The sequence below is a fragment of the Nelusetta ayraudi genome, unplaced genomic scaffold (genome assembly GCF_046127955.1).
Source record: "Nelusetta ayraudi isolate G7.1 ecotype Tasmania unplaced genomic scaffold, CSIRO-AGI_Nayr_v1 ptg000175l, whole genome shotgun sequence".
Lineage (NCBI taxonomy): Eukaryota > Metazoa > Chordata > Actinopteri > Tetraodontiformes > Monacanthidae > Nelusetta > Nelusetta ayraudi.
Genome location: NW_027466224.1, coordinates 920,561 through 938,308, shown reverse-complemented (window position 1 = coordinate 938,308; position 17,748 = coordinate 920,561). Strand labels below are relative to the sequence as shown.

The window sequence follows — 17,748 nt, the reverse complement described above, 5'->3', positions numbered from 1 at the left end:
TATCCTTAGTTAATGCCAAATTAGACATAAATTCTAAGAATTCATCTAAAAAAAAAAAAAAGAAGGATATGGCCCAGGGTGACAATAGACAATAAATCTAACAATTTATTGGATGACAGCACAATAGACATGCTCAAACTCTCAAACAAACTAGAATTAGATTTAGGCTTGGTATTAAATAGTAAATTGGAACTGTGAGTAGCTGCCACGCCACCTGTTGACCACTATCGCCAGCTATATGAGTACTAACGTGACTGGGCGGAGAGGCTTCACGAAGACGAACACGTTCATCTCGATGTAGCCATGTTTCTGTGAGGCCAAGAAGATCATAATTCATTCATTTCTTAAATCATTCATTCATTCAAGCATTCATGTCACCCAACACAGCACAGACAGAAGGTACTTTGACAGCTACTTTATTCGTCCTCTACGGGGAATTTTGAAGCCATTCCAATTGAACCAGTTGATATTTTTTATACAATAATTTAGACGCTACATTTCGGGACTTGGATCTTTTATGACCGATAGTTTACGGTGCAAGTAACACGTTCCTCTTGATTTAAAAAAAAAAAAAAAAAAAAAAAAAACATCTGCTTATTAAGCAAATTTATAGTTAAACATTATCATATAGGTACATTTACACCACTTGACTAAAATCTCTGATTCAAAGTATCAAATGTATTTAAAGTCATTCAGTCTGCACTGAAGCGAAGCAAACCAAAAAAATCTCTCGTTAAATATTTTTCTCGTTATTGTTGATGCAAAAGTGATTAAAAGTGTCCCTATTTTTGAAATTTATCCTATTTATAAGTAACCTATAACATAAATGGTGTCTAACAAAGTTAATGTGCCAAGCTACAACTAAAACTATTCCCATTATTCTTTTTAAAAAGTACCTTCAAATTTTAATACAACCATATATGAAAGTTTTTGCGTTTAACTATTAATTAAAATAATAGTTGTCTAATTTATTCTTTCATCTTGATACATCAGTAGCTGAGAAGCTGGTAGGGGATCGCACCTCAATGCCTCACGTTAATGGGCTAAAGTCTTCCACTAATCTGCTGTTTCACGCACACTGAAAATTTTTATTTAATTTTAAATGACGTTATTTAAATATATGAACAAATTTCTGACATTTCTTTGAAAGACACTTTCACTGATAGTCAGCAGGATTCGCGCTCCTCCCCCTCCATCCTTTAATTGCCGTCACCGTTGATCTGCACCACGCACTCTTTACTGGAACGATCCCTCGAGTGGACGATGTCAAAGTGCTGGGAGTCCACCGCATATCGACCCTGACCGTCCAGCACCAGCACCGGATGGACAAAGCGGTGGTCCAAGCGGATCTCTTGGCGCAGGTAAGAGGTCCTTTTCTGGCAGGATTCGCCGGTCCCTTCATGCACCGCTGACAGGAAAACCACCAACTCAAAGTGGGTGGACGTGCCGTCAAACAAGGTGGCGTAAATGGGGCTCTGACGGTCGAGGGGGTGGAAGAAGGTGAGTGGGAAGATGAAGAACGGATAGGGCTGCTGGCCCAAACGATCCGAGTAAAAGTCCAACGAGGTCTGGTGCAGGGCCTGGCCGTCGCACTCAGTGTAGAGGACGGCGCTCACTCTTACATCCACCAGGGGTCGCTGCAACAGGTTGGTGGAGCGTAGCATCAAGCACGTCTGGCCTTGGTGTTGGCCCACCACGGCGTTGGGACTGAACTGGATGGCCCCCGCTTGCTTCTGTGGACGTGCAATCTTGGCTACGAAAGCGCCTAAAAAAAACGAAAGAAAATGTACAAAAACGTGGTTTTGAATATTGTGAGGTTCTCGGCTCTTTGAAATGGAACACGTGCAGAAAGAATCATATGGAATCCAGAATGGTGAAAGGTGGAGAGGAGGAAAATTGATTTTCCTCCTCTCCACCTTTCCCCAGTGAAATTCATTCTGTCAATTCCATTCTGTTCAATCCATTCGTCGATTCATCGATTCCAATTCCGTGGCTCATCAGTCGCGAGCCTCACCGCACGTCGCTGCTAGAAATGAGTGAAACACATCTACGATGTTAATATGTCTGCACATAAAGGAGAGCAACAGTGAGGAGCTTTGACAATCAATGGTGTTTCATTACTATGGCCAATAAAATTCTCACTGATGTGTGGATGAATAAACATGATAAACAAGAATAAATCCACGTTTTACTCATCATGAACGTGTTGACCTGTGATACATGCGGTGGATGCTTCAGTCCGTAGCTCTGTACAGTATGCACGTGTTTACGGTGAACGCACATTATATGGCTATGAACACGTATGCCTTTGTATGTGCACAACGTATATGAACTGATTCGGTAAATCCTTTGCTCAGATTAACTGCATGAGTTATTAGTTAAAAATCAATACTTGCAACTGTTATCATTGTCAGCATCATATTCTGCTATGCAACTTTCTGGTCAAGCAGCTGAGGCAAATAAAGCTTCAACCTCAAGCTTTTTTTTTTTGGAAAAGTCTGAGTGAGACTGTCAGCAGTGTGGTCAGATTTTCTCATGTGTGTTATATCTGCACTTTAGAGACTTTGTAAAGCTGTGCAAAAATACAAACATGTCTTCAATCAAAAAGCAAGTTACAAAAATAAAGCAAAAAGCTTCAACATGTTTTTCCTCTTTTGATTGGTCTGTCAAAGTATTTATCAGCCCCATTGAAAATATACATTTTTAACACGTGTAATCTGACTAAACTGAAGCATGTCTGCGCTCCCGTGGCCTTCGCACATGACCGTCATCGGAATGTGAATTCTGGAGATTAAGTGTGAAAATCCTTTGGAGAAGAAGACTTGAGGAATATTAGAGATGTACCTGTGATGAACGCTTCTAGCATGAGACCCAGCAGCATCTGCACCGCCAGCAGTGCTATGGCACTGGGACAGTCCCCGCTGGGGTACATGGTGCCGTAGCCAATAGTCAGCTGCGTCTCCAGGGAGAAGGAGAAGGCGGCCGCGAAGCTGGTGATGTACTTCACGCAGACAATGTGCCCCTGCGGAGGAGCGTCGTGGTCCAGCACCGCGAGGTCTCCATTCAGGTAGGCCAGCAAGTACCACAAGCAGGCAAACAGCAGCCAGTGGGCCACGAATGACGCACAGAAGGCCAGAAGGACCCATCTCCAACGCAGACCGATTAGAAGTCCCCACGAGTCCTGCAGGGCGTGCAACCAGGCTCTGCTCGACGACGCTCCGCGCCTCAAGTTTGAGAAGTACGCGGATGGACGGAGGGTGCAACGTCCGTCTTTGGTGACCAGGCGTTGGCGAGGCGGCGACAAGAGAGGAGGAGAACAGGACGTTTTGACATGTAGGCCCAGACTGTTGGATTTGGCTGTCATGGCTGAAGATAGGTTCCAATCAATGGAGGTTAATGTGGGGAGGATTCTGGGAGAAAGAAAAAGATAAAAGACGTAGTATATGTTACGTATGTTATATCAAGTCTGTGGTCAAGCTTACAGAACAAATTAGTATTCATAAAATAGCTCACTGCACATCTGAATAGAAAATATGTAATATCTGTGTGTGTAAATTCATATTTTGATACTGGTAATAATTTCACATTAAAATGACAGGATAAATGACATTATCCTGTAAATATTGACATGCTGTCTAGCAGGTGGGAGGGACCAGAGATACAAACAACAACAAGAAAAATGTGTCTCAAGATACCTGAGATTTATTACAGATTTTATGAAGGACATTTGATTTTGCATTTTTGCTGCTAAGTCGAGATGCATGGAGTATTTGGGGGAGCCACCTCATAGGAGGAAAAAATATAATTTACAGTTTTATATGTTGCCCATGCCTGGCCTAGAACCACCTAGAATCACCCCCAAACCCACCCCAAAACCACAAAGAACCACCCCACGTCACCCCACCAGAACCACCTTTGGACTACATCAGGGGTGGGCAAACCTTTTGACTGGTGGGCCACAATGGGTTCTAGAATGTAACAGAGGGGAGGGGGGGGGGGTGCAGGAGCAGATGGATGGAGTGAGTTTTGGTGACACAGCTCATTGGAAGAAAGAATATAGTTTGTAGTTTTGTAGTTTGCCAAGCCTGGCCGAGTGCCGTTAAACAAAAACTCACGCGTTTGTCTCATCAGGGCCGACAATTCAGACTTCCCAGCCTTGATCAAAAACAAACAGGAAGTGCTCAATTTGCATAAGTTGCTGACACGTATGATTAGGCCGTATGGTTGAGCCTCCTTTCGGCCAAACAATTGGCTCCCTAAACGCGCTCCAAAACTCACAAAATTTTGCCACACAAAGTAAAGACTGGTGAAGCTTTTCATGAACATGGGTAATGAACCAACCGGGTTCTGCCACGCTACCTTCAAAAACAAAAAATGTTACCCTTAGCCAAATGTAACCTAACCCTAGGGTCCAAGCCAAGTGGTGTACGTTAGGGTACATCCAAAATGATGTAGCATAAGCCTTGGGTACATACGACCTGATGTACCTAACTCTAGGGTACATACGACCTGATGTACCTAACTCTAGGGTACATACGACCTGATGTACCTAACTCTAGGGTACATAAGCATTGGTCGGGGACAGTGGCCTCTGGATTGGCAGAGCGGGGTGACCGGTGGTTCCTCTATTCAAGAAACGGGACCGGAGGCTGTGCTCCGACTACAGGAGGTACCAAACTCGTCAGCCTCCCCCGGGGGGGGCGGGGTTATTCCGGGGTACTGCAGAGGCGGACACGGTCGGCAGTCAAACCTCGGAATCAGGAGGAACAATGTGGGTTCCGTCCTGGTTGCGGAACACTGGACCAGCTCCGCGCTCCCCATCGGGTGCTCGAGGGGTTCACGGGAGTTCTCCCAACCCGGTCCATATGTACAACTGAAAGCGTTGGATAATTGTCATAATTGAGTCATTCTATAATTTGAGTCTATACCTGTCAATCTTTCACGTCAGAACAAAGAAATTAAACTGTTTCTGCAACTCCTTCCATTCCCATTCAGATAGACAGTGACCACTATAATGGACAGTTGCACTGATTTTGTTTTTTTAACAAGCACACAACAATGTACACCAGGTGTATGCTCAGTGTTCACAGGCAGGCAGCCCAGAGTTTAGACTTCCTGTTATTTTTTTAAGTTTCTATTTCTATGTCAATATTGTTGCCAGGGAGATTAGAGCAGCTCCCAGTTGGGAGTCTGTCTGGGGAGCACATGGCATGCTGGGAAGGAATTCCTCTCTCTCATCTGTGGGAAGATTAGGCTAAGTGCACTGCATGCTATTCCTACTATGTCAGTGGTTGACAACTTTTTTACATATAAATATCCTGCATTCAAAAGCTATACGTTGAGAGTGAGCGGATGAAAAGTAAAGCAGGTCTTAGATCAAGCTTTAAATCATAATTAAACCTGCGAGCAGGGTCGATGGGGCTGAGCCCGCCTTCGTGACCGCCTACCCCGGCGCGCCTCACTCACAGACACACACACACACACAAACACAGCCTTTTCACTTTGAAGAACACTCAGTAAAAACGGATTCAAATTGGGACTGCATCTTAAAGGGCTTAAAGGTTTTACTGTTCGCTCCTTGACGAGCTGTAAAAGGAAAACGGTGTGTTTTCATGAAATCACCCAAAGTAGACTTTTGTTCATTAAAGTGTTTCCTGTCATATACTGAGGTGTAAAGAACATTGAGCAAACGGCTCCGGCGTTTTTTTTATCTCTGTAGGTGGCGCTGTTGGGCCGATCAGTTTCATTTTTCACAATCACAAAGTCAGCACCCGTATTCATGTGCGTGCCAAATTTCATGAAATTTGGACCATGTTTAGCAGTCAAATGTGTACTAGCAGAGGACAGTGACATTTTTGGCAACTCTTATTATGCTAATGTGTGCACTTCCTGTTTATGTGGCCAACAAAAAAAATGAATGAGTAAATTGTAGAGCCGGAGCTCCTTCATAAAGGGAAAATAGGGCAGTTTACGTTGGTTGGATACGTCGCCTATTTGTGTAACTCAACTCTAAAGGACCATAAAAGAAAAACTGCGAGGATGCCGTCGCCCATTCCTGGGGGATTTTGAGTGGACTGCAGCTTTACAGGAGCATCATTTTGATTTTTAAGGTATTGTCTGTCCAATACTAAAGATTCAAGCCTCTGAAATTTACAGTTCATGACTTTTGCGTTTCTTTTCAAAAACAAATGGAAATAGCTCCATTACGGGTTTGTCGCGGACCAAAAATCGTAGCGAGCGTACGAATGTTGGTCTGGAAGAGAGGAACGCACGGGACAGTGTTTTCTGCATGTAGCTTTTTACCATGCAACACCTAGAAATGTAATTTTTGCATTCTATTAAATTTTTCATCTGTCCTGACCTGCATGCCAAATTTTGCTGATTTCAGAGTACGTTAAGGGGGTCAAATGAGGTGGAAAGACGACTCATGATAATAATAATAATAATAATAATAATAATAATAATAATAATTACAAAAACCATAGGTCTGTCTTGAGCCAGGCTTTTGTTGGGCTCAGCCCCAATGGATTTGTCTTTTAAAATGGCTTGCAAATGTAAAACCTCATCCATTTCTTCACTGCTTTTAACAAAACAGAGAAAATTCTGCTCCACAAAAACACAACAATGTTAGTAGTCATCATTCATATAAAACAGAAGAACATCAGTAACTCAGTGACACTTTCCCCTGGCCTGCATGTTTCATTTGGAACAGCGATTTATCAGCCATCCCTCTCACAATGTATGAACAGACAGTGTGGATACGTCCAAGTTCTGCTCCATCGAGGCCTCCTCGTAGGGGCTCCGTCAAATAAACTCCAAGCATTCACTTTTACCTGAGTTGTTACAAGTCAGACGTACTTTCCATCGGCTTTAAAACCGCAGGTTAAACGTGCAAAAGATATCACGCTTGACTTTTAACGACTTTCGTGAATTTAAAACACAAACAAAGGCTTCCAGATCGAATACACAAAGCCAGGATCCCGACTGATGACTGTCTGTTTCTGCTCTGCCCCCACTGATACACAACAACATTTTTTACTCACCTAAAATCTTTGACTTCCTGTCTGGGACGACAATTCTTGTGTGTAACTCCAAAGTCCCCCAAAAAAAACTGGAATAGCTTAAAACCTGATTGAAAAAAAAAATCTTTTTAACGTCCTCTGAAGTCAGCGTGTGTGTCGCCCCACCGACCGCAGGCTTTCTCAGCTTAGGAGCCGGACAGAATGCAGCGGTGTTCTGCCTTCAACTGCAGCTGTTATTGGATGATTAACTTGGCCACACAACTCAACATGGAGCCTATTACTGTTTCTGGGAGACAGCGTGTGCGTGTCTGCGTGAGTCCATGGTCAAAGTTTGCTGCTTTCTCATGTCGTGCCAATGCACGTGTGCACATTTTAGTCGTAGATTGCACGTTTTCTGACTTTTGATTGTGTATCCGCGTTATCAAACGTCTTGAAGTCTCGGACGACTTTTCATTACTCAGTGACTTTCTCAATCCTGAGGACAGTTAACATTTGGCGAGAGAGCTGCGAGAGCTGTTTTCACTGTTTGGAAATATTAACACTCTGCTGCTCCCTCAGCACGTGAGTGCATCTTAAAAAGCTCTGAATCAGTGACAATGAATCCACGGTCAGTGTGAAATATTCTATCAGCAGGTTAACCCTTCACCAGAGGCTGCAGCCAGCCATTAATAATTCCCCGCACTGCACTCCTCACACTGGAGCAAACCTCCCATTGTCTTTGGCTGAGGACAAGACGACCGAACAGAAGAAAGGAGATGAACCAGTGGTGTAGTGAACATCGCTAGCATTAGCATTAGCGTCTGATGCCAGGGTCTTTTTAACTATAGTACAATATGAATAACGACGTCCATCCAGGGGGGCAACAGGAAAACAGTCGGCCTCAACTGGGCCGTGGCAGCATTTGAGGCATTGCTGCCCACCCTAGAAAAAAAAAAAAAACAGGGCTCAGTATCTCGTAAATGTGTTTCAACTGGAGTTGATTTGAAAAGGAAGCCACAATAGGAAAGTGAAAAATGAAAAAGTCAAAAAATTGAAATTGAAAAATTGAAAAAGTCAAAAAATTGAAATTGAAAAAGTCAAAAAATTGAAATTGAAAATTTGAAAAAGTCAAAGGACTTTTGGGGTTTGAGAAATCTAGTTGAATCTAGCGCTATAATCTGTGTACAAATACAATTAAGCACTTAGCCCGTGAGCTGTTCCAATTACTACGGATGCACATTGCTGCCACCCTAGGTTGGCAGCAATGCGTTTGTACAGCGAATGTATTGTGACATCAAGAAACTTTTATTTTAAGGCGATCTGGAAAGTTTAACCGCTGTCTCGTGTCGACACCCCGCTAGCCACCACCACTAACTCCCTGTTCCGCTCGTGTTTTGGGTTTGCTGTGCCTCTTCGCAGAACGACATGCGCGCCGAACCACAACCACAGGACTCTCATGGCTGCAGCTGCTGGTGAATCGAGAGAAAACACCTGAGGCCCAGCTCTCTGTTGGCTCGGCAGCGGCGAGCTGACGCTTCCGCCCCCTGGTGGAGGCGCAGGGGAGGGCGTGCTTGGTGTGCAAGAAAACCTGTCTGGGGGAGAGGTTTGATTGGCACCGAGGCCGACCAATGGCAAATCAGATTTATCCACATGTGATTTGTGTCATTTAGACGTTTATAAAGAGTAAAAGAGCAAAGAATACTGAGTAGCAGATGTTTATTCAGTTTCGTGGACTGATTTTAAAGGGCCAAACTGCTGAGCATCTGTACATACGTTGCATAGCAACAGCCTCTCTGCACCGGCCAATGAAATGGTGCCACTGGCAGGTGGAAAAAAAAACAAAAAAAACAGCAGACGGACGGGGTGGTCGTCCAATCGGATCGTCCCTCACTGGAGAGGGTTAAACCTGGCCCACGCACCTCCTGCCAGAACTTCTTCTTCTCCTTCCAGGTGAAGACATTTTAATTTGGAAAAAAAAAAAAAAAAAACACTGAATTTGTAAACAGTGTGAAAAAAGAAAAAAAAAGAAAAGAAACAAAAGAAGTGTTGATGTGGTGCTGGAGGCGGAGCCTGCAGCAGCTCTGGCTCTGCCCCCTCTACTGTCCGATCTGCAGGTCCTGGAGCTCCTTCAGCAGCTGCTCCTCCTTCTGCACCTTCTCCAGCTGGGACGACAAACACACAGAGTCAGCTGATCACCATCATCATCATCATCATCATCATCATCATCATCTGACCAGTGAGTCCAGTGATCGGACCAGTGAGTCCAGTGATCGGACCAGTGAGCGGGCTCACCTGGTTCTTCTGCAGAACCTTCCCAGACGCCTGTTGCTCCTTCAGCTCCTCGATGGCTTTCAGTTTCTGGAAAACAGGAGCCAATCAGAGCAGAGAACACCCCCCCCCCCTCACTCCTCCCCCAGCTGTGTGAAGGTCTCAGTCTGACCTTCTTGACGTTCTTGATCTTCTTGTCAGTCTCCAGGTCGCCGCTGCTGCTCGGCTCTGATTGGCTGTTGCTGACTGGGGCGGGGTCAGGCGGCAGGGGAGGGGGGCTGGCGTCACCTTTGGCCTCCAGCTGAGATCAGACGACAGGGTCGTTATTTCAGGCTTGTGCAGGAAGCCCTCTGATTGGCCCACTGTCGGCCGCTCACCTGTCGCGCGGCTTTCTTGGCTTCTCGTTTCTTCTGGTTCTTCAGCGCCGCCTTGGAGAGGCTCTTCTCCCCCGCAGCGCCCGGGCGGAGGTCCTGCGGAGGCTCCTCCTCGTGCTGAAACCACACCCACGCTGCTAGTGAGCGCTGATAGCTCATGTAGGCTAGCCAGCGACCGTTAGCTAACACGGTGGCGGCTGCCGTCTGCTGCCAGTGGTGAGCTGTGCATTTCACGCCGAGGTGACATCATCAGTGACATCATAGTTACTCCACCCAAAAACTGATGCAACTCATAATACCCTCAATATTAGGGCTGAACGATAAATCGCATTTGAGATAAATATCGCGATAGGACAAAAAATAGATTTTTTTATTTTGAGGGAAAAGAAATCGCAATTAGATTATTTTCCATAATCGTTCAGGCCTACTCAATATGACACCACGGCTTAAGAATCAATAGAGAATCACACTAACGCATTACATCACCTTTATATAGGTCACCTAGTCGAGCAAAAAGTAATTAAGATAATTAATTATAAAAGATGAGGTTGATTCTTAGAGGCTCTCAGGGCTTCTCATCCAATCACAGGTTGCGCACGTGTGAAGTTCAGCGTAAAGCAGCTGGCTGGTCTCGGCGTCGCAGACTCCAGATCTGATGTACTTTTGTAACTAATTAATCACACTGCTGTCCATTCATCTGTCCATCCATACACACACACACAGTCAGTAAGCAGCAGGTTCCCACACACACACACACACACACACACACACACACACACACACACACACACACACACACACACACACACACACACACACACCAGTTGGTCGCTGGTTCCTCACCAGTTTGCCGCTGCCGCTGGCTGGGACGTGTCTCAGTGCAGGTGGGCGGTACGCCTGCTTGGGAGCAGCCTGCGTGCTGCCCAGCTGGGTCGCCGTGGCCTGGTACTTGACGGGCCTCTCGGGGAAGATGCCCGAGGGGCAGGGCTGCCAGCGGACCTCCCACAGCTCGCTGCCCGCCGGCGTGGCCTGCTGGTGCAGCACGGAGCCGGTGTAGTGCCAGACTTTGTAGCCGTTGCTGACCCGCAGGCGCGGCGAGCAGGTGGCGGTGACGACGTGCTCGCCGTCGGGGCACCAGGAGAAGGAGGTGGCGTCGGCCGCCTGAGCCTTGGACACCTGGCGGGGTACAGAAGGTTAGAGGGAAGGTTAGAGGGAAGCTTAGAGAGATGTGAACCTTAAACCCTGAACCCTTGAACCTCGACCCTTGAACTTCAATCCTTGAACCTCAAACTTTGGACCTCGGACCCTTGGACCTTGGACCCTTGGACCTTGGTCCTCAAACCTCGACCCTCGACCCTTAAACTTACAAACTACAACCCTTAAATCTCCTCGAACCTCGAACCTTGACCCTCAAAACTCAACACCTGAACCTTGACCCTTGAACCTCGACCCTATGACCTTGATCGTTGCCCCTTGAACCTCAAACCTCAGCCTGGGACATCTGGCGGATGACAGAGGGGGTGGGGCTTGTCAGATGTTCCCTACTTAGGAGCTCTAGCTTCCTGTCCCTGCTCCTCACTTGGAGAACACCTTGAACCTTGAACCTCACCTGTTTGTATTTCTTCACGTCCCAGACCTCCATCTGACCCTGCAGGTTCCCGAAGCCGGCCAGCACCAGGATGTGACCCTGCGGACTGACAGCAGATCAGAGGTCAGAGGTCACCGTCACACTGAAGCCTGAGCATCCAGGAACAACCAGGGTATTTAAATAGCAGTAACTGTCAGTACAACACATTTCATTGTCAGTGTTTAAAGAGCCACTTCAACAAAGAGGACATCAACCAGATATGTTGTTGCAACTTTGCTTTTGTTCATTTTCAACTGACATTAATGCAACATGTTTTCTACATTTTGCCTGATAGATTTTTTCCTCCTATTTGGTCGATCACCAAAACACTCCATCCTTGCAATAGCTGCGGAGACCTGCGCGCTCTCCCCCTCCTCACCTGTAGTAGGCAGCGTTGCGCGGGCCGGTGCCAAAGTCGAAGACGGGGTCACACTTGAGGTTGAAGACGGTGGCCTTGGCCGGCATGAAGCCAAACACGGCACAGAAGTGGGCGGAGTCGGGACTCCAGGCCACGTCGTAGATTGGCCCCTTCTTGGCTGTTTGGACCCACACACACACACAGATGGTGAGGGTGGAGGTGGAAGTGGAAGTGATGGTGGTGGTGGAGGTGGTGGAGGTGATGGTGATGGAGGTAATGGTGGTGGTGGTGGTGGTGGAGGTGGTGGTGATGGAGGTGATGGTGGTGGTGGTGGAGGTGGAGGTGATGGTGGTGGCGGTGATGGTGGAGGTGGTGGTGATGGAGATGGAGGTGGAGGTGGTGGTGATGGAGGTGGTGGTGGTGATGGAGGTGGAGGTGGTGATGGAGGTGGAGGTGGTGATGGAGGTGGAGGTGGAGGTGGAGGAGGTGGTGATGGAGGTGGAGGTGGAGGAGGTGGAGGTGGAGGTGGTGATGGTGGTGATGGTGATGGTGGAGGTGGTGGTGGTGGAGGTGGAGGTGCTGATAGTCGTACTCACGCAGCTGAACGGCGGCCGTCTCTCCGCTCACCGCCAGGTAGTGCAGCGTCTGCTCGCCGTAGTACGACGCTCCGCTCTTGTCCACCTCGGTGCTCGCCATCACCAGCACCGCCGTCGCTGCACAACACAACGCAACGCAACGCAACACAACACGCATTGGTTCCAAAACCACAGGTGGCACAAAGTTACAAAGGTCAGAGGTCTTGATGAGCCTCAGGATTATTTTTGAACATTTTATCTTCTTTTCCAACAGCAGCTCAACCAAACTGATCCCAGTTCAGACCACTCAGCCTGTTGACACTGCTAATAACAACCACTGCTGTTTTCCACAAGGGTATTTTTTAGTTTTCCTCTGCACTGAAAACATGCTGAAGGAAAATGAAGCCCATCACTATCCTGAAGCATGTGGAGAAGAGAAGCTCCCTCTGGTGGCCGCGTTGGGTCGGTGCACCCGTGGTCTCACCTTTCCTGTTCCACTGCATCTGGACCTTGTCGGCCTTGAAGAAGCTCTTGTTGGCTAGAGCGGCGGTGGGACCCGACAGCACCGGGTACTGGTAGAGCCGCACGAAGGACGGAGCACCTTTACTGCCTGGCACGTAGACGGCCACCTGGGGGGAGCGGGGGGGTCAAACACTCCTGGCGAAGAGGGGGGGGGGTTTGGGTGGAGGGGTCCTCACCTTACTGGGCTGACCGCCAGGAGACAACACAAAGTCCGACACCTTCTGCATGTGCAGCTTGTTGGCAATAGTGTCTGCAAGAAGGAGGGGAGGAGGAGCATGAGGAGAAGGAGGAGGAGCATGAGGAGGAGGAGGATTGGGAGGGAGGAGGAGGAGGAAGAGGAGGAGGGGAAGGAGGAGGAGGAGGAAGAGGAGGAGGAGCATGAGGAGGAGGAGAAGGAGGGGGAGGAGGAAGAGGAGGAAGAGGACGAGGAGGAGGGGGAGGAAGAAGAGGAGGAGGGGGAGGAGGAGAAGGAGGAGCAGGAGGAGGAAGAGGATAGAGGCTCGTCTTACTGAAGTCGTTGTTCTCGTAGAAGTGCAGCTCATTGTTGACGCTCCTCACACAGATGCTCTCGTCTTCAGACCAGCTGGGACACCTGGACACACACACACACACACACACACACACACACACACACACACACACACACACACACACACACACACACACACACAGTGTCTGAACATTAGGTGCATGTTGCTCTGAGTTCTACTGGGAATATCTGCATGGTGAGGATGAAGAGACTCCAGCAATGAGTCTGCTGCTCTGCTGGTCTGCTGCTCTACTGGTCCACTGCTCTGCTGCTGCTGCTTCAGACTCACCAGGACTCCACTTTCTTCTGGTACAGGCCCTTGATCAGCTGACCGCTCTGCAGGTCCCACAGCTGCAGGTTGGCGTCGCCCTGCTGGACATCCTGACTCTCTGCAACACACACACACACACACACACACACACATATATATATACAGTATACAAATACATATGTGTGTATGTACGGCTGCCTTTGTTCACTTCAAAGCTCTTGCAAGTGATTGGATCGCTAACGAGTCGTCACTCACTGCTGTAGAGCTGCCAGGTGGCCAGGACTCGACCCAGCGGAGAGAAGTCCAGCAGCGACGTCTTGGGGAGGTCAAAGGTCGAGACGGCGGAGCCATCCGAGGCCTTGACGACAGACACCCTGCAGGAGGAGCAGGAGAAATCGGTCACGGTCAAGTTTATAATTCAGGATGGGAACAAATAGCGATCTGATCGCTGATCTCTGATTGGCTCTCTTTACTTTTGCCCGTTGCACCATCCAAACAGAGTCCCGTCCCTGCTGAAGGTGACGCACCTGCTGGGCCTGCTGTCCCTGGAACACACACACACACACACACACACACACACTTCAGTCAGTCAACCACAAATGACACACATGACACTATTCTGTGGGGGGGGCAGGACAAGTGAGCTGGGCCACTCTGACGTAGGAGGAAACCTTCTTTCATGCGATATGTAGAAAACACACTGCTTTAATGTCATAAAATCAGTTTAATTCCCTCTTTATTGAAATTAAATTACTCTTGAAACACTGAAGGGAGAAAAAAAAGTATCGGCGGGCCGTATTAAAAGGCTTAACGGCCGCATATGGCTTCCGGGCCGTAGTTTGCCCCACGCCTGGCTGGCTGGCTGGCATATAGACACAGAGTGCAGTGGAGGACTCACCCGCTGAAGGCTGAGTGCTGCTCGCAGGACGGAGGACCGCGGAGCAGTGACGTGCCATCGGAGCCTCGCACTGGTCAACACACACACACACACACACACACACACACACACACACACACACACACACACACACACACACACACACACACACACACACACACACTTCAGTCAGCCAACCGGAAATGACACACATGGTGCTATTCTTCTAGTATCTAAACCATGGTGGCTGTTGTGACTTCAAACAGGCTGAACAGCATGCACACGCACGAGCCTCATAAAAAAAAAAAAAAACAGTCATTGGCGGAGAAGAAGGAGACCGGCTCGACCGGAAGTGTCACGAACTCACTGCGGGGGGAAACTGCGCCAGAAAAGCGAGAAAAGAGTTCTGACTGAATCGCAATCACCCACCTGCGAGCAGAGGGACGGGCGGCGCCATGTTGACGTATCCCGGAAGAGAAAAAAAACCTGACTTCCGGTGTGACGAATGACGCGGCGGGGGGAGGCGGCTGTTCAGTGCCACATCAGCAGTCAGAATTGTCTTGTGTTCAAGACGCGTTAAAGTAGAATTTTAATCGTGGTGTTACTGAGCGGGCCGTGACGTCAGTTCCGCGAAAAGACAAACTGACGGACCAAATGTGAGAAAATAATTTTATTAGAATATTCAAAGTTGGTTTGAGTTGGAAAACTGCGTCAAGTAGGATGACAGTTCCGTGACGAGGAGGCAACTTCCGCTTTCAAAATAATCGAAACGGGATATTTTGCTGTTGTCACCAGCCAACAAGATTTCAAAGCTCTAATATTTCATCATTAATTTGTTTTAGCAAATATTGAACCTTTAAATCATTAGATTGGCCTTTATTCAACATCATATTAAGCGGGGTTTTTGCAACAAAAAAAAAATTAAACAAGGGCAAGAAAAGCAGCATTAAAAGCAGCAGAAGCAGCAACCATTGTTTGTTCGTTTGCTTGCCAATGGAAGAATAAATTAACAGAAAACTTAAATTCTTCACCTGGACGATGGACAGTGTCGTATCCCTGTGTCAATTCACCCCCGGTGCCTTAGTGGCTGTTTGATTTTGTTTGTTAAGTTTGAATATGAAGGACGAGCAAAGAAAAGGACTGGCTACTACACACACAGTGAGAACCTAAAGTACACCGCACATTACAAAGACAGAAACACAGTAGCAAACGAATCCAGTTTGAAAAATGCAACAAAAAAGAGAAACGGTGTCGTCGGTGTTGGAACAAGTTGGAGAAGAAGAATCGACGGCGGCGGTTTAAGCAGCAGGCGGCTTTTAATTTGTAAAAACTAACCGGATGCTCTCCAAAGACGCCCGGAAACTTGATACGACAGTACGCAGAGTTGCGTCGGCTGTGTGGGCGGGGCGTGAGCTTTTTGAGTACGTAGACAAGAGACGAAGTTCTCTCAGTCCCTCCATCAGCCGCAGCAGAAGATCCAGCGCCAGCTTGAGGGAAGAAAATCCCCGAATCGAACCGGAAACGCAGAAGACTAGAAGTCATCAGACGAGGAGAAGATGGTGGCCAAACAGAGGATCCGCATGGCGAACGAGAAGCACAGCAAAAACATCACTCAGCGGGGGAACGTGGCCAAGTCGACGGTGAGTCCCGAGCTTCTGTCTCCCAATTGCGTCAAACTCCGTCAAACTCCGCCAAAAAACACCGTCAAAGTGCGTCAAAACAGCGTCAAACTCGGTCAAAAGTGGTTAGAAGACAGTGGTTCCGGTGGGTCCAGTGGTCCCCCAGTCCTCCAGCTGCGTGGCTCCCACGGTCATGTGATTACTTGGGGATCAATAGTCATCAGTATCGATAAGAGGGAGTTCAAAGTGAGCCCTGTTCAACTCAACCAATCACAGTGACGTCACTGAGTGACGACGAAGAAGTATCGATCACTCACTCCTCAAAGCCAATCGATCGATCGATACAAGATCAGTGCGTTGTGGGAGTCTTTGGAAAATCGATCGGCTATCAATTCTCAAACCTGCTACTTTGAGTATAGATGAGGTTACTGACTGATTGTTGATTGTTGATTATTGATGATTGATGATTGATGACCTGGCTGTCCACAGAGGAATCTGACAGAGGACAAAGGTGTTGGTCCCTGGCTGCTGGCACTCTTCATCTTCGTGGTGTGCGGTTCAGGTGAGTGTGAGCTCTCACACACACACACACACACACACACACACACACACAGTCGGGATCAGTGATCAATCACTGACTTTTTTTTTTCAGTTCATTTTCAGGATTTCACTTTAAACTCACCTGTTGTTACTCTGCAATAATTTAATCTGTAATCGACTGTTTGTAGTTGTGTGTGTGTGTGTGTGTGTGTGTGTGTGTGTGTGTGTGTGTGTGTGTGTGTGTGTGTGTGTGTGTGTGTGTGTGTGTGTTGCTGGGGTACTGACCAAAACCACACTGCCCTGTGTGTGTGTGTGTGTGTGTGTGTGTGTGTGTGTGTGTGTGTGTGTGTGTGTGTGTGTGTGTGTGTGTCAACACCGCTGCACAAACACACCAAAGTCCAGCTGATGTCATGGTGACTCTGATCAGTCGTCAGTAATCCATCTCGTCCATCATCATCAATCCTCTGCTAGCTGCTAACTCTTAGCTTGTTTGTGTGTGTGTTTTCACAGCCATCTTCCAGATCATCCAGAGCATCAGGATGGGCATGTAGAGTGACATCATCGGGGGGGGGGGGCTAACCGCTGGATCAGCTGACCCCACCCCCCCACGGCTCCACCGGATTGGCCCACCATGAGAGAAACATTCCAGAACTCTTTTCCTCTTTTCTTTTTTTGTTGTCGTCGTCGTCCATCTGCACGTGTGCGTGTGCCAGAAGCCCCGCCCACTGACTCTGCCCTCTTGTTATCTGTCCAATCATGTGGCATCTCCGCTGACCTTCCCACACTGCCTGCCTGTCTGTGTGTCTTTCTGTCTGTACCTGTGCTATCTGGACCCCGAGAGGAGTGGGGGGGGGGGGGGGGGGGGTCAGAGTCCAGGTGTTTGATCAGCTGTTTCTGCTCGCCAACATTCCCAACTCTTCCACGCTCCTCTCCTCCTGCTCCTGCTCCTGCTCCTCATCCTCCTCCTCCTCAGTGGAAATAAGATGAAGGTCTTTTGAATCAGAAGGTCTGGAGGTGCTGACAGGTGTGTCTGCACTGTGTGCAGCCTCACCTGAAAACTGTCGCGCTCACGTAATAAAGTTAATTTTGAAAGTGTCGGCGTGTCGTTTTTGCTTTGTTGTCGTCATCATCGGCCACTGGGTGGCGCCGTCCCACCCCACCAGAGTGTTCGCAGTCCAGGAAGACAC

General features: G+C 48.0%; 3 protein-coding genes across 3 annotated transcripts; 1 reads left to right on the top strand and 2 right to left on the bottom strand.

Moving 5' to 3' along the window:
* Positions 1-399: 399 nt before the first annotated feature.
* kcnj13 (potassium inwardly rectifying channel subfamily J member 13) lies at positions 400-6,823 on the bottom strand. Its single transcript, XM_076015036.1, has 3 exons — positions 6,680-6,823; positions 2,845-3,410; positions 400-1,765 (listed from the first exon to the last, which is right to left on the bottom strand). The coding sequence occupies exons 1-3, from the start codon at positions 6,694-6,696 to the stop codon at positions 1,200-1,202; spliced, it is 1,149 nt and encodes a 382-aa protein (XP_075871151.1). The 5' UTR covers positions 6,697-6,823; the 3' UTR covers positions 400-1,199.
* Positions 6,824-8,700: 1,877 nt separating this feature from the next.
* On the bottom strand, positions 8,701-14,973 carry eif2a (eukaryotic translation initiation factor 2A). Its single transcript, XM_076015028.1, has 16 exons — positions 14,832-14,973; positions 14,424-14,493; positions 13,999-14,070; positions 13,781-13,899; positions 13,544-13,643; positions 13,235-13,317; positions 12,902-12,975; positions 12,688-12,832; positions 12,225-12,341; positions 11,650-11,806; positions 11,253-11,337; positions 10,487-10,819; positions 9,647-9,760; positions 9,442-9,570; positions 9,294-9,359; positions 8,701-9,163 (listed from the first exon to the last, which is right to left on the bottom strand). Exons 1-16 carry the CDS (start codon positions 14,857-14,859, stop codon positions 9,098-9,100), a joined length of 1,758 nt encoding a protein of 585 aa, XP_075871143.1. The 5' UTR covers positions 14,860-14,973; the 3' UTR covers positions 8,701-9,097.
* Positions 14,974-15,828: 855 nt separating this feature from the next.
* On the top strand, positions 15,829-17,658 carry LOC142881003 (stress-associated endoplasmic reticulum protein 1). The gene is made up of 3 exons (XM_076015027.1): positions 15,829-16,042; positions 16,511-16,583; positions 17,072-17,658. The coding sequence occupies exons 1-3, from the start codon at positions 15,959-15,961 to the stop codon at positions 17,110-17,112; spliced, it is 198 nt and encodes a 65-aa protein (XP_075871142.1). The 5' UTR covers positions 15,829-15,958; the 3' UTR covers positions 17,113-17,658.
* Positions 17,659-17,748: the final 90 nt, after the last annotated feature.

Coding starts and splice junctions, on each gene's coding strand:
- eif2a (XM_076015028.1), bottom strand. CDS start 14,859: ATGGCGCCGCCCGTCCCTCTGCTCGCAG. Junction 14,494..14,831: donor GCCCGTCCCTCTGCTCGCAG/GTGGGTGATTGC, acceptor TGTGTTGACCAG/TGCGAGGCTCCGATGGCACG. Junction 9,164..9,293: donor AGGTTCTGCAGAAGAACCAG/GTGAGCCCGCTC, acceptor TTGTCGTCCCAG/CTGGAGAAGGTGCAGAAGGA.
- kcnj13 (XM_076015036.1), bottom strand. Junction 1,766..2,844: donor GCTAGAAGCGTTCATCACAG/GTACATCTCTAA, acceptor CGTTTTTTTTAG/GCGCTTTCGTAGCCAAGATT.
- LOC142881003 (XM_076015027.1), top strand. CDS start 15,959: ATGGTGGCCAAACAGAGGATCCGCATGGCGAACGAGAAGCACAGCAAA. Junction 16,043..16,510: donor GGAACGTGGCCAAGTCGACG/GTGAGTCCCGAG, acceptor GGCTGTCCACAG/AGGAATCTGACAGAGGACAA. Junction 16,584..17,071: donor CTTCGTGGTGTGCGGTTCAG/GTGAGTGTGAGC, acceptor GTGTTTTCACAG/CCATCTTCCAGATCATCCAG.